Below are 12,541 nucleotides of genomic sequence, written 5' to 3'. Positions count from 1 at the left end.
TACGACGGCGGCGAATGCAGGCATTCTAATTTAATCAGCCTTAAAACTACCGATAAAAGAATGTAAAAATAATAAGAAATGGTAATTTGTGGCAAACGTCTTAATCTGTACACTCGTTTACTTCTGTATAGTTTACGCTTAATCTACGCGCTTATCATCAGAAGCCCAGCACTTGCCTATTATTCGTATTATTTCATGCGGACAAAGCAACTGGTAGTTAACGACCACCACCGCCCAATAACATATTCTGCACAAGCCTTACTAACGCAAATGGATTGCCACTTAAAATAGATACGGGCAAATATTATAATAAGCGGAAAAAGAAACTATTGGGCAGGATAAGGAAAAGGACACCTTACTGTATCATACCTACTACAACACCTAATAACTTTAGGGGAAAAAAGAAAGGATAGAGCGGGATCTGTAAAAGAACACCTTACTTTATCGAACCTAATTTTAAAACTTACCTAAAGCATCCGACAGCACGTGCAAGAACACTCCCTTCATGTTCAAGTGTCCCGGATCCGCAGGTCTGGGCGCTTGCTTGCTTGGCAGTTTGTCGACTTTGGGCGGGACCATTTCATCTGTTTCCTCAGTATCTGTTGCAGCATGGCCTAGTGCCATATCGGCGTTGCTATTCACGAGTTCGGTCAAGTGCCGCACGTTTGACGGTGGCGGTACACCACCGTGCGTGTGCCCGTGACTGCTGCCGTGCTCTATGGGAGGACGACTATATTAAATTTCTATTTTAAAAGTTGAATTTGATATTTTTGGTTTTATGGAATTCAATTAAATATGAAGTAAATTTTTAAAGAATAGAAAAAAAAATTATGTTAAAAGTATAAATGGAAATTTTGAATGTGGATATGGCATATTTTGTTTTATAATAGTGATTTTATTTATGCATAATGATCAACTGTTCAATAATAGGTACGTGTCGAAGTTACCGTAGGTATATGTGGGAAAAACTTTAATGTCTACAACGAAAACTGAAACTTTGCAAAGATGCTTATGTAACATGTATTTAATTATAATTATAAATGCATTTGGCAACCAAATAAACCTATTAAGAATAGTTATATGTAATAGATATTCTCTATTTCAAAGAACTCATTAACTACTATGAATTCGCTGAAACTTAAAGGTTAACCCTTACTGCATTTATCCAGAAAGGGAAGGGTTAGCCAAATTCTTCGTATAAACCACTTTCCCACGAAATCCTCACTGCGCTTCGCACAATCCTATATCTGTATAACAATCATACATACAAAGGGATTCTCGCGAAATTAATACATTGTTAGTTCCAGGAAGGAACGACGGCGAAATGACCCCGAGTGAACTGGGACGTTGTTTTTATTTATTTAAATCGAATCGAATAATAACCAGACGCTCCGTTAGCTGATTATGCGATGAATTAATTAAAGCTTTCAATACAAACATCGGTCCTGCTCTCACCACGTGACTTTTATAAGTATTTACCAGTGTAAACAAGGGAAGACTGATTTTCCTACAATATAAGTAGGCCAAAGACTTATATTTCATACAACTAGGGAATACTTTTTCAATCTATTGATAGGTCGGAATTTAGTAATGTAGTAATCAAGTCATGTAAATACTTGGCCACCGATACAATCCAAATTACTAATGAGCTCACGCACGTTGTGAACATAATATATAAAGTTCATTGGCTGCGAATATTAATCTACTCTGAATATTTATGATTTCCGTATCATTTACTATGTTAAGGCTTCTTTAAAAATTTGATTTTGAGAGTTTGGTATTATGGAGAATTTAGTTGTAGTGCAGCAAACTAACTCCTGGATGACGTATCGTTCTACGAAATATCTTGCCAGACGTGTCAAGTTTGGAGAATTTTGTAATCATGAGGATAACTCATCAACAGCTCAGGAAATCAATTATGCAAAAGTGCGCACGGAAGCAGATGTCAGTCAGATCCTATTTCATCACTTTCGTAGTCCTATGGGACTGAAGATTGTATTGCTTTAAAAAATAATCGTAAACTCCATGTTTTATGAATGTTATGAATATTATTTATGGATGTTGAATATAAGTCGTATTCATTATTATACTAATTAAATTGATACCCTATGAGTGCTTTATGATTGTTAAGTTGGCAAGTTGGTACCTTTATTGATAACATGCAATTATTTCACAAGTATTGTTATCATTATTGTCGGTTATTGTTCTATTTCGTACGGCGTTAAAGCGTTAATTTCAATATAGGTAACAATAAACTATTCGAAGTCTATTGTCTTACGCCACCGTTGTATTTACCTCCGTTGGTACGTTGAGTCATTGCCTTGCGATCGATGAAAGAAAATAATACTACGACGATAGATCGTAGTCGATTACTATATCACACATTTCTATCTGTTAATACAATAGAAATTCAAAGAAGACGTCACGATACAAGCCCATACTCCCTGAAGGTAGGCAGTGGTGCACATAGCACCATTTATTCGCCACTTATGCCTTACCCGAGTCTAATCTCTCACTTCTAACAGCTATTGAGAAATTCAAAATGCAAAGTACTATTGGCACAATGACTAATTCAGAACACAATTCAGGAGCAGACAATACTAAACTGACTTTAATAAAAAAGCTATATGTATAGCGCCCGGCAAACTTCTTGGGCAAAATGGCGTAGTAGAGGAAGTTTGTGCATCAAGTTGTAGTAAATTTTTATATGCGCAAGATTCCCCCACTACGGCAGAAAGTAGTCAAGTTACGTGCCGGCAACTATAATATATTCTATTAAACCAAGGTGTCCAATAATATTTGGAGAATTTTCTCATCGCTTCTCATTTTGCTCCAATATTACACACGTATATTATTATCATAACATTGATTCATCAAACGGTACGGTACGACGGTCAGACTTTATATAAACTTTGCTCAAGATTGTAATAACAATTTGCTTCAGGTGTTCGAAAAGGCGTCTAAAATCTTTCGTGTTTAATATTGCCATATAAATTAATCCAAACAAGTCATTGCTTCTAGCAACAATCAATAATTTATATAGGGGTCATTATACAAAAATGGGGTAACTCAATGTCACCAGCCAATTTATACAAAGTCTTATTATATTTTAATCAAATAACAATCTATTTTAAAACAATAAAGCGTCCTTTCATTTGGTCACTCACTTTCACTTCTTTATTTAAAATACAAATTGATAAAAAAACAAAATTAATACTTAAATAATCAGTACTTTGGCATGTCACAACTCCGAAAACCAACAATCAAGTGACTATTTTATAAACATTATCATTGATTAGAGAAAACTTACTAATTCAGGACAATCTTTGATATACATAGTATTATATAGTATAACTTTCATAACGAAATGTTTAACATTTTATTTAAAAAATAAAAATAAACTTTGTCATCGTTTTTATTGGTCAGTCCGTTGTGTATTTTTTAAATTTGAAATTCTCGCTAAATATCACCAAGTCGAGGTCAAATCCCTGTCTAAATATTAATGTTGGTAATGAAGTTACTTGTGCATCCCATATTTTGATGGCCGTCATAACTGTACCAGCGCTAGGGTTGTGTTTGTCCTCTAAATTCGTGCTGTGCCAGTCAACATTTCAGTCCTATGGTGAGTCGTTATTTTATTGTTAAACTGATTTTTATTTTCATTCATACATGGTTAAGAATGATTTGTAAAAATATAGTTTGTTGATATAAGAAATAAGGCAAAAAACATAATTTGTGATTATAATCTCATATTAAGTCCCTTTTTATCAATCCGCTGGCATCAGTCCTATGTCAGATATCGCGCCAGTGGACTGACGCGACCCCATAGTACTGATGATTCTATCGTTTTTGAGAACTTTTATCTTGATTGCTATTGGTATAAGCATTTCTATTTGATATTTAAGTTTAAAACATCATGCGCCACGCTAAAAGAAACTGAATTTGACTAGGGAAGAAACATTTAAAAAAGAGTAGCAAAGAAAAGAGCTATTGAAACAAACTACTAATAATCTTATTTAAAAGATCTTATTTTATTTTAATTATTGATTTTGATGCTTTCAGGGCATAGCTTGTTATATGTATTTATTAGATAAATACGTAAACGTATAATATTGTGAAGTAAAATTACCTCAAAATAACATATAAGTTAATTATTTTAATAACATTATAAAAATGTCAAAAGGTTCTTATGAAAACTCAGATGAGACTTTCATTCAAGCCTTTGGTTAAAAACCATGAACCATTTTATGAAAATTAGTACTTTTAACATAAATAATGTTAGATTTTTAGGGCTCCGTACCTCAAAAGGAAAAAACAGAACCCTTATAGGATCACTTTGTTGTCCGTTTGTCTGTTAAGACGTTTTTTTGAAGCGCGTGGAGGTATCAATTTGAAATTTATATTGAATACTCAACATTAAGAACCCTTGGGGCTGTAAAAAAATTAAACTTATAACGCAACGCAATTAAAAGATACCTACATCCGTTAATACTGCAAATTTCCGCAAAATTAAATATTCGCAAGGGAATAAAAATATACACAGGATGCTTGCCGTGTATACAGTCTTAAAATATGGTAAAAAGCAACGTCTTATAACGGAGATAAAGGAAAAATTGCTAAAAGTGTAAATTTTAAGTTACAAACATAATAAAAAATAGGTTTGTTAGGAGTCCAACTCGCACTTGGCCGTTTTTTTTGTTTCTATTGTTTGTGAATTACTTGAAATATTAAGTAAAACTAAGTCAAAGTAGTAAATTAAGTAAGAGAGTAAGAATATTCACGTTGCGTTAAATGTCAGAAGGCTGTTTTGAAAATTGAGACATTGTTTTTCCCAGTATCACAATATATTGTCAATTAACATTTTTAAATGTAACTAAGTGATTTTAATACTTAAAAGACATGTGCCATTATTAAAACTGAGAGATTTGTAGTAATTTTCATTGAATTTCTTTAAGAATATTACAAAATTGTGTTTTTTATCAGTACTATGTTAGCCTTGTCAGTCCCCTGGAGGCCAAATCCAGAAAATTTAAAATATCTCACAATCTACTTAAAAAAGTGGCTGGCCTGATTTGGAACAATATATTCATTAGATTAGCTATCACATACACCCTAATTTGTAAAAATCTGATATAAAAAATATAGTAAACAAAATATCCTTAAAAGTTACCCCATTTTTGTATAATCACCCATAGACTGATGGCTGATACATTAAATATATGATGATGACGAAAACGTTTTTATGGAGAGAATATGGTAGATTGTTTCATCTAAGAGCAAAAACCATAATGCTTATAATACATTGATAATAATAATTAACCCCCGGCAGATTTTATATAAATTGCAGATTATAGAAATATAAAAACATTCACACGATTAAAAGAAAATAATTTATCACTCATATGTGAACAATTAAAATCTAATATTGCTTGGATATGAGATAAATAAATGCAATCAATTAACATAATCAATTGTTACTAATCTTTTTGCTAAAATGAATTTGCTATCTCAAAACGTGTCTATCGTACACTGATAGTAATGACAACGCAAAATGATTTTGATCATATTATATCGAGTTATAAAATTACAAATAGAAGACTGTTAAGAGCTAGCGCGGAAGATCAACTTTTGTCTCCGCAACTATTTTGTCTCTCCCATCAACTCTATGGGCTAGTAAGAAAGTGCGCGCTCCTCATACAGTTGATGCGAGAGACAAAATAGTTGCGGAGACAAAAGTTGCTCTTACGCGCTAGCTCTAAAATTATATTAGACTAGCTTTCCGCCTGCGGCTTCGCCCGCGTTTTCAAAGAAAAACCCGCACCGTTCCCGTTCCCGTGGGATTTCCGGGATAAAACCTAGCCTATGTTACTCGTGGATAATGTAGCTTTCGAATGGTGAAAGAATTTTTAAAATCGGCCCAGTAGTGTATGAGCCTATACATTACAATCAAACAAACAAAGTTTTCCTCTTTATAATATTAGTGTAGATGATGAAGAGTATCTAGAAATGGGATATAATTTACGTACATTATTCTAGGTTGATAAAAAATATGCTAGTACGTATAACCAGAACATCATATGGAACTAATTCAAATACTGTAATAAAATACTATGGTTTACCCTACGTTTGTCCTATAGTTTTTATCGTTGTTTATATCTATTGTGCTAATGCAGTCTGTAAACAGTAAACACTGTTCATTTACACGTCTTTATTTACAGCACTACTTCACAATGCATTATCGCATTTAGAGGAAACTTATCAAGATCATACTTTTTAAATTGAAATGTAATATTGGCTCATGTTACTAAGTGTTAATAAAATCTCTTTTGTCCTAGGCGTTTGTCCCATTTGCTCCGTTTAATAAATAATAATGGTGATAAAAATGCCACCACTGAATTTAGTAGGTATCTGTATAAGCTTTAAGAATTAAAGTAATTTCCTAATTTCTCTTCAAATATACACAGTAATAGAAACCTGTCTTCCCTCTTCCTAAGTATAAAAGTATCGATTTATTTTACACATAGTTTAGCATACATTAACGATACATACCATGAAACAGAAACAGCCCCACAATATTCAGGATCAGTCCCAGAGTGCCGACAGCGACCAGCAATTTCGCGTTGTGTATAATCTCAATATTGATGAACCTCTGCACCGCTTCCACCGTAATACTGAAGCATAGCGCCACTAGGAACACGGCATTCACTAGAGCACCCAGGACCTCCGCCCGCGCCCAACCGAATGTGTTCTTTGACCATTTCTTTGGTGACATCTGGGAAACAAATTTATCGTTACCGATCGTAAATAACATTATTTTATCCTGGAATAGTAGAAGGATTGTAGAATAATAGAAGGATTGTACACTACGAATGTAGGTAACATGGTAGACGGCAGATGTAGTGTTGCCCAAATGCAAGAACAAGACGAGACTTAGCCAGTCTTGGTCTTGGTCTTGCGCCAATACATCTGGTCTTGGTCTTGGTCTTGGTCTTGTGCCAATACACCTGGTCTTGGTCTTGGTCTTGGTCTTGCGCTCCCAGTCTTGGTCTTGGTCTTGGTCTTGCAGCAAGAGTCTTGCAAGTCTTGCAAGTCTTGCAATTACCTATTAGTCTATTACTATTTATTAAAGTTTACTTTAAATCTTAGAAAAACGTATTAGAATTGGAACATTGTGAGCTTGAATTAACATAGCCATAGTAAAGATCAAGCAGATTAATAAATAACTAGTAATGCGCATAGGTCCAGTTTCTCATATTCTTTGATACAGTTTTTTGCGTCTCATAGAATTCCTAAGCGTACTTACCTAGTTATACACCGAACTGTTACACCTAACTACTCAGTGAAATAGCGCTAAGTCCTAGCTGCAAGACGCAAGAGTCTTGCAGGCTATGTCTTGTTCTTGCTCAAGTCTTGCACGGTCAGTCTTGGTCTTGGTCTTGCTAAAAATACGCGGTCTTGTTCTTGGTCTTGGTCTTGCAAAAACGCAAGACGCAAGACCAAGACTGCAAGACCAAGACTGAATTTGGGCAACACTAGGCAGATGCAGGAAAAATTCCCTATATTAATTGGAAATTAGTGTGTTTTATAATTTTTACGGACCTCCTCTTTTGGAGTCGGTTAATTTGGCACACTTTTCGTACAGTTTATCCATATACGCATATTGTATAATTCCTATAGTTGCACTTCAATTTCCATATACATTACTTATGCCTGTTTAAAACTCATGATTTCCTTATTAGAAAAAAAAATAATAGGTCTGAATGTGACGAATTGTACCATACGAGGAAAATGAATCATGCGGGTCCTCAGAAACCGGAAATAATTTTGTTTACCAATGTGATGGTGTATATTATATTATACTACTTGAATTGAGTATAAATTGCAAAAAAAATTGTAACTTTTATTATTTTTACATATTTTTATCGTGTTTTTTTAAAGCCAGTTTTACTTTACCTAACTTAACTACCGATTACGTCTTTCTTTTGAACGTTAAAATACTTAAATTAAATATACCCACATTACATTTCTAAATGTCATTTTTTTGTTATACGTAGAAGCCTATTTCTGTTTAAAATACGTCATACAACATGAATTAATTCCTGGTATCCTACGTTAAAATATGATCAAATTTCCGAGAAAATGCGAAGGTAATTTTTCATTTTGCTGTGTTGTCGATGTCGACAGACTTAGACTACAATTATTACGGCTTCTTTTTCAGGTAAAATGTATAATTAATTATTATAACATGATTAACTTGTCACTATCAAAATATAAAAAAAGATGTTATTGGGCTTATTAAAATACGATTTTTAATTCCTTATTATTGATAATTTTGTGTCGCCATTGCCATATTAGAAGTGAATGTTATTTGACAAAAGATTTCATAATTGAGAGCACCAGCCACTATTAGTTGTAATGTGGTCAATGTTGTAATAAAACTAGATATTTATATTGATGTCAAAATTATGCACGGTATATTGCTTAACTTTAGAATACGGTAAAAAGGAAAATCCCTGTGAATGACAGATACGTGTAAACTGTTGAGTCATTTGTACTATACGAATAGTATTTCTCGATACTCTGAGGAATGCCGTACTAGAATATCCGTTTCTGACGTCATGCAAGGTCTAATGCAACAGTTGTATGCTGAAGTAAAACTTGAAGATTGGATGAAGGTAGATACCAATGCTAACTAGTTCATAAGTTATTCCAAATACATATAGACGCTGTGTGGTTAAAAAAAAATCATCTCGAGGCGGGATACAAACTCGCGTCTTCGCCGTACCGTGGCGACTCGTTACCACTCGGTTACTCTTGGTCCATCCAGATTTATGACTTGGCAGAGTTCTGCCTAACCTTATCTTTTAGAGGTATAAAAAATCGATTATATACATCTTCGGGTAAATTGGTATGTACAAAAAATTTCGTTGTAACTTATAAGCCTTCATGCCGTTTTGGAGGAGTTTTTTACAAATACATTTTTATGGTTTAGAATCCAGAAGTAATTATTTTTAAACAGTAAATTACTTTATATATAATTAAGTAATATTTTTAGATGATACCTACGTAAAATACAAAAAGTAAAAAACATTGACACCTACAAGGGCATTAGTCCTTTTAGAAGTACCTACATAATTGGAAAGATTTAAATAAAAACTACGTATCTTCAACAAATGTTGTAAACATGTTTGGTGAGAACAAAAACGTCTAGTACAATGAAAAAAATAGTTAATTGAAGGCGAATGATATTTTATCTATACTTATTAATATTATAAAGCTGAAGAGTTTGTTTGTTTGTTTGAACGCGCTAAACTCAAGAACTACTGGTTCGATTTGAAAATTTCTTTCGGTGTTTGATAACCCATTCATCGAAGAAGGCTATAGGCTATATATCATCATGCTAAGACCAACAGAAGCAGAGCCACGCGGGTGAAACCGCGGAGTGCCGCTAGTCTAAAATATTCCTAAAAAATACAACAGAAAGCAAACGCCCTCAATTCCAAATTGATTCTTATTATTGTCATTGGCTCTATTTATGTTCTAAAATTATTTCTATTATTAGAATGTGTTTTTGTATTTCGTAAGTGTGTTATTTATATTTACCGCGTGTTTTATGTTTTATTTTTTTTCAAAACTGACTAGCACTTACGTCATAAGACCAGTACTCACAAACAATGAGTAATGATTTCACTTCAAAGTAGAGGTGTTTGTCTGTTAAAATTAATGCCTTTGTGATGTCAAAACAACAGCTTCTTTTTTAGCGAATGTAAAAGTATATTTATGGTGATAAAACAAAGATAGAAGAATCATTTATTTAAAATGTTGTAGTTATGAAGGTTATATTTTTTTGTAGTAATTCATGCAGTAAAATTATCCAGAAGTAATTCACCATAGGACAGTATTTTGAAATAAGTAAGTAAGTAACATAGGCATTTTTTTGTTCTATCCAAACTCAATAATTGAGAACTTTCTACAGTTTATTGGAATATTACTTAATTAAACTTACCTTTACAGATAAAAACGCTATGACCAGGGCGGCAACATCACTGAGCATGTGAAAGGAGTCCGCCACAAGTGCCATGGAGTTTGTAACATATCCAACTACTAGCTCCACTATAAAGAAACTACCCGTCAACCATAACATCGATAATAATCGACATTTCTTTCCAGAATACTTCCCCATCTTGCCTGTGAACAAAATAGGTAAATATTAGCCAGATTGAACCCTTCATGTCCCACCATACATATAACATAGTCTTGGAAAGTACTTTGAGCAAGGTATATGTTTTATTCCATTTGCACTCCTCAACAATATTTAATAACTTATTAGATATTTTATACTAGCTTTTTTTAGTTATTGTCCTAATTCTTTTAAAGTCTAATCCAACAAACAGTTATCAGACAATCTTGAGTTATTAGTGGTGTAGCGACACCTCGCTCACGTCGGGGTCACCACTGTGGAGGTGGAATTCCCCCATCAAAAAAGGGAGAACCTCAACCAGTCTACTCGACTGGCTGGATGATGTCGGAAAGTTGTATATATGCTCTGTAGCGAAAACATTTCGCTTGCACGATTCAGGGCGAGTTGTCGCTACAAGTGGTCTAACTTATACAGTTTTCTTTTATATATTCAGTGGATTATTCTATTTAACTAAGTTTGATGACACTGACATCATAAAACAGATTACAATAAGTAAGTAAATACATTTTTTTAATTTGACACAGCTCAACCATAATCTATCAGAATTTTTAAGAAGCTTTGTCTCTGTACTATTTATATACTGATGTGCTTTTATCTCATAATCAACACTGTTCAAATGTTCATCACTGTAAAATTGCAATTAGTAAATGATGTGTTTAGACTTTACCCTATATTCAAATACATACATAACTTTAAACACAAATTATTGTCTTTAACTTCAAATGTATTACTTGCATAAACTCAATATAACTTTATATTAGCACTAAATTGTTGAGAATAACCCCCCATCCAGTTTTGTATTTACATATTTTGGATAATGTGAATAACTTGAATGTTATTTCACATGAACATATTGATTAAAAATATTGACAGATAAATCATAAAATCTGAATAAGAGTTCATTGAAAAGTAAGATCTTTTACCTACCAAATAAGAGTGCAGTTGCAATGATGCAATCAGCTTTAATGTTTGGTAGTGATTAGAATTTTTCAACTAGTATGAGTAAAGCATTAAGTAACTGATAACTGCCTTTGCACTATGGTTGCAGGGTACAATTTCCTCTCCTCCAAGATACTCGAAAAATAGACATGTATTTTGTTGCAAATAAATATTAATATTAGGACACTCAATGATTATTATGTAAATTATATTATTTTGTGGGTGGTAGGTAGTTGTTTACACCAAAAATCGATGAATATACTTACAGGTTAAATGTGAAAAATTAAAACCAATAGAAATATTTAGTATGTTCCCATTAGTATATCCAATGTCAGTGACTTCAATATAGAAAACGCAAAATCATTTGACAAAACGTTGCTCACTTTATATTGATTCAACGGTTGATCACCGAAAATCATAAAGCACCTCCGATGGCAGAATACAATAACCATGTAGCACAAAAATAAAAGTTTTGCACTGTATTCACGATTTAAAAAAGGGTACTCCAAATAACGTGAAAGCTAGTGATAATGTAAAATTATATAAACACTACAATTTTTTAAATAATGGTTCTTTGCACTCGTTCATTATTAAACAATAATGATTTGAAATTTGAAACACAATAGTATAACACTGCAACTATGATGTTTTAATAAAAATTTTAACAATAAATGCGAGAATTGGCGTATCGCTAGCGTACTTTATCAACGATCTACTATGAAGTATGAACGACGGATCATCCGAACAATTCACTAAATTCAGACAGAACTTGGACAGAACGTGTATATGATATAAGCTTCTTGGACAGAACCCGTAAACCATTTTATGAATTGCACAGATTAAAAAATATTAAGCAGTCGATGTGTCACAGTACCGATTGACGATTTCTCGGAAATCGATTATTTTGTTCCAGTGTTTTAATATCGAACCACATATCGAATGTAAAAATAACGTTTGAGAATCGTTCCAAAAATTCTTAGAATTTACTCAGTTTACAAATCCTAATGAATTATAACTGAAAATAAATGGTATGGTACCAACGCAAACTTAGCACCCCATCATTGGAATTTTGGGTCGAAAATGACCTTGATCGATAGGTCTCCGTTAGGTCCTTTAAGGTCTCAGAATTTTTTCGTTAGGTCCCCTTTAGTTTTTTTTAATAATTTTTTTAATTTTGAGTATTAAAAAAATACACTTTAGCACCCCATCAATGGAATTTTGGGTCGAAAATGACCTTGATCGATAGGTCTCCGTTAGGTCCTTTAAGGTCCCACAATTTTTTCGTTAGGTCCCCTTTAGTTTTTTTATAAATATTTTTTTTTTAATTTTGGGTTTAAAAAAATTACACTTTAGCACCTTATCCAAAGCTAAATTGGCAAATTTTATCAAAATCGTATTTTT

General features: G+C 33.0%; 1 protein-coding gene across 5 annotated transcripts in view; it reads right to left on the bottom strand.

The window, feature by feature from the left end:
- Nucleotides 1-11,902, bottom strand: part of LOC123691605 (zinc transporter 1) — a 36,738-nt gene extending 24,836 nt beyond the window's left edge. For 2 of the 5 annotated variants that reach the window (XM_045636084.1, XM_045636088.1), the window contains exons 1-4: nucleotides 11,407-11,901; nucleotides 10,007-10,188; nucleotides 6,550-6,772; nucleotides 468-716 (exon numbers count right to left, since the gene is read on the bottom strand). In XM_045636084.1, the coding sequence (XP_045492040.1) occupies nucleotides 468-716; nucleotides 6,550-6,772; nucleotides 10,007-10,183 (649 nt within the window). In that variant the 5' untranslated portion in view covers nucleotides 10,184-10,188; nucleotides 11,407-11,901. Of the gene's footprint in view, nucleotides 1-467; nucleotides 717-6,549; nucleotides 6,773-10,006; nucleotides 10,189-11,406 lie in introns of all 5 variants that reach the window. The other 3 variants (XM_045636087.1, XM_045636086.1, XM_045636089.1) reach the window with 3 other exon arrangements.
- Nucleotides 11,903-12,541: the final 639 nt, after the last annotated feature.

Source organism: Colias croceus, chromosome 5 (genome assembly GCF_905220415.1).
Source record: "Colias croceus chromosome 5, ilColCroc2.1".
In the NCBI taxonomy this organism is placed as follows: domain Eukaryota; kingdom Metazoa; phylum Arthropoda; class Insecta; order Lepidoptera; family Pieridae; genus Colias; species Colias croceus.
This window is presented reverse-complemented; position numbering and strand designations above follow the sequence as displayed.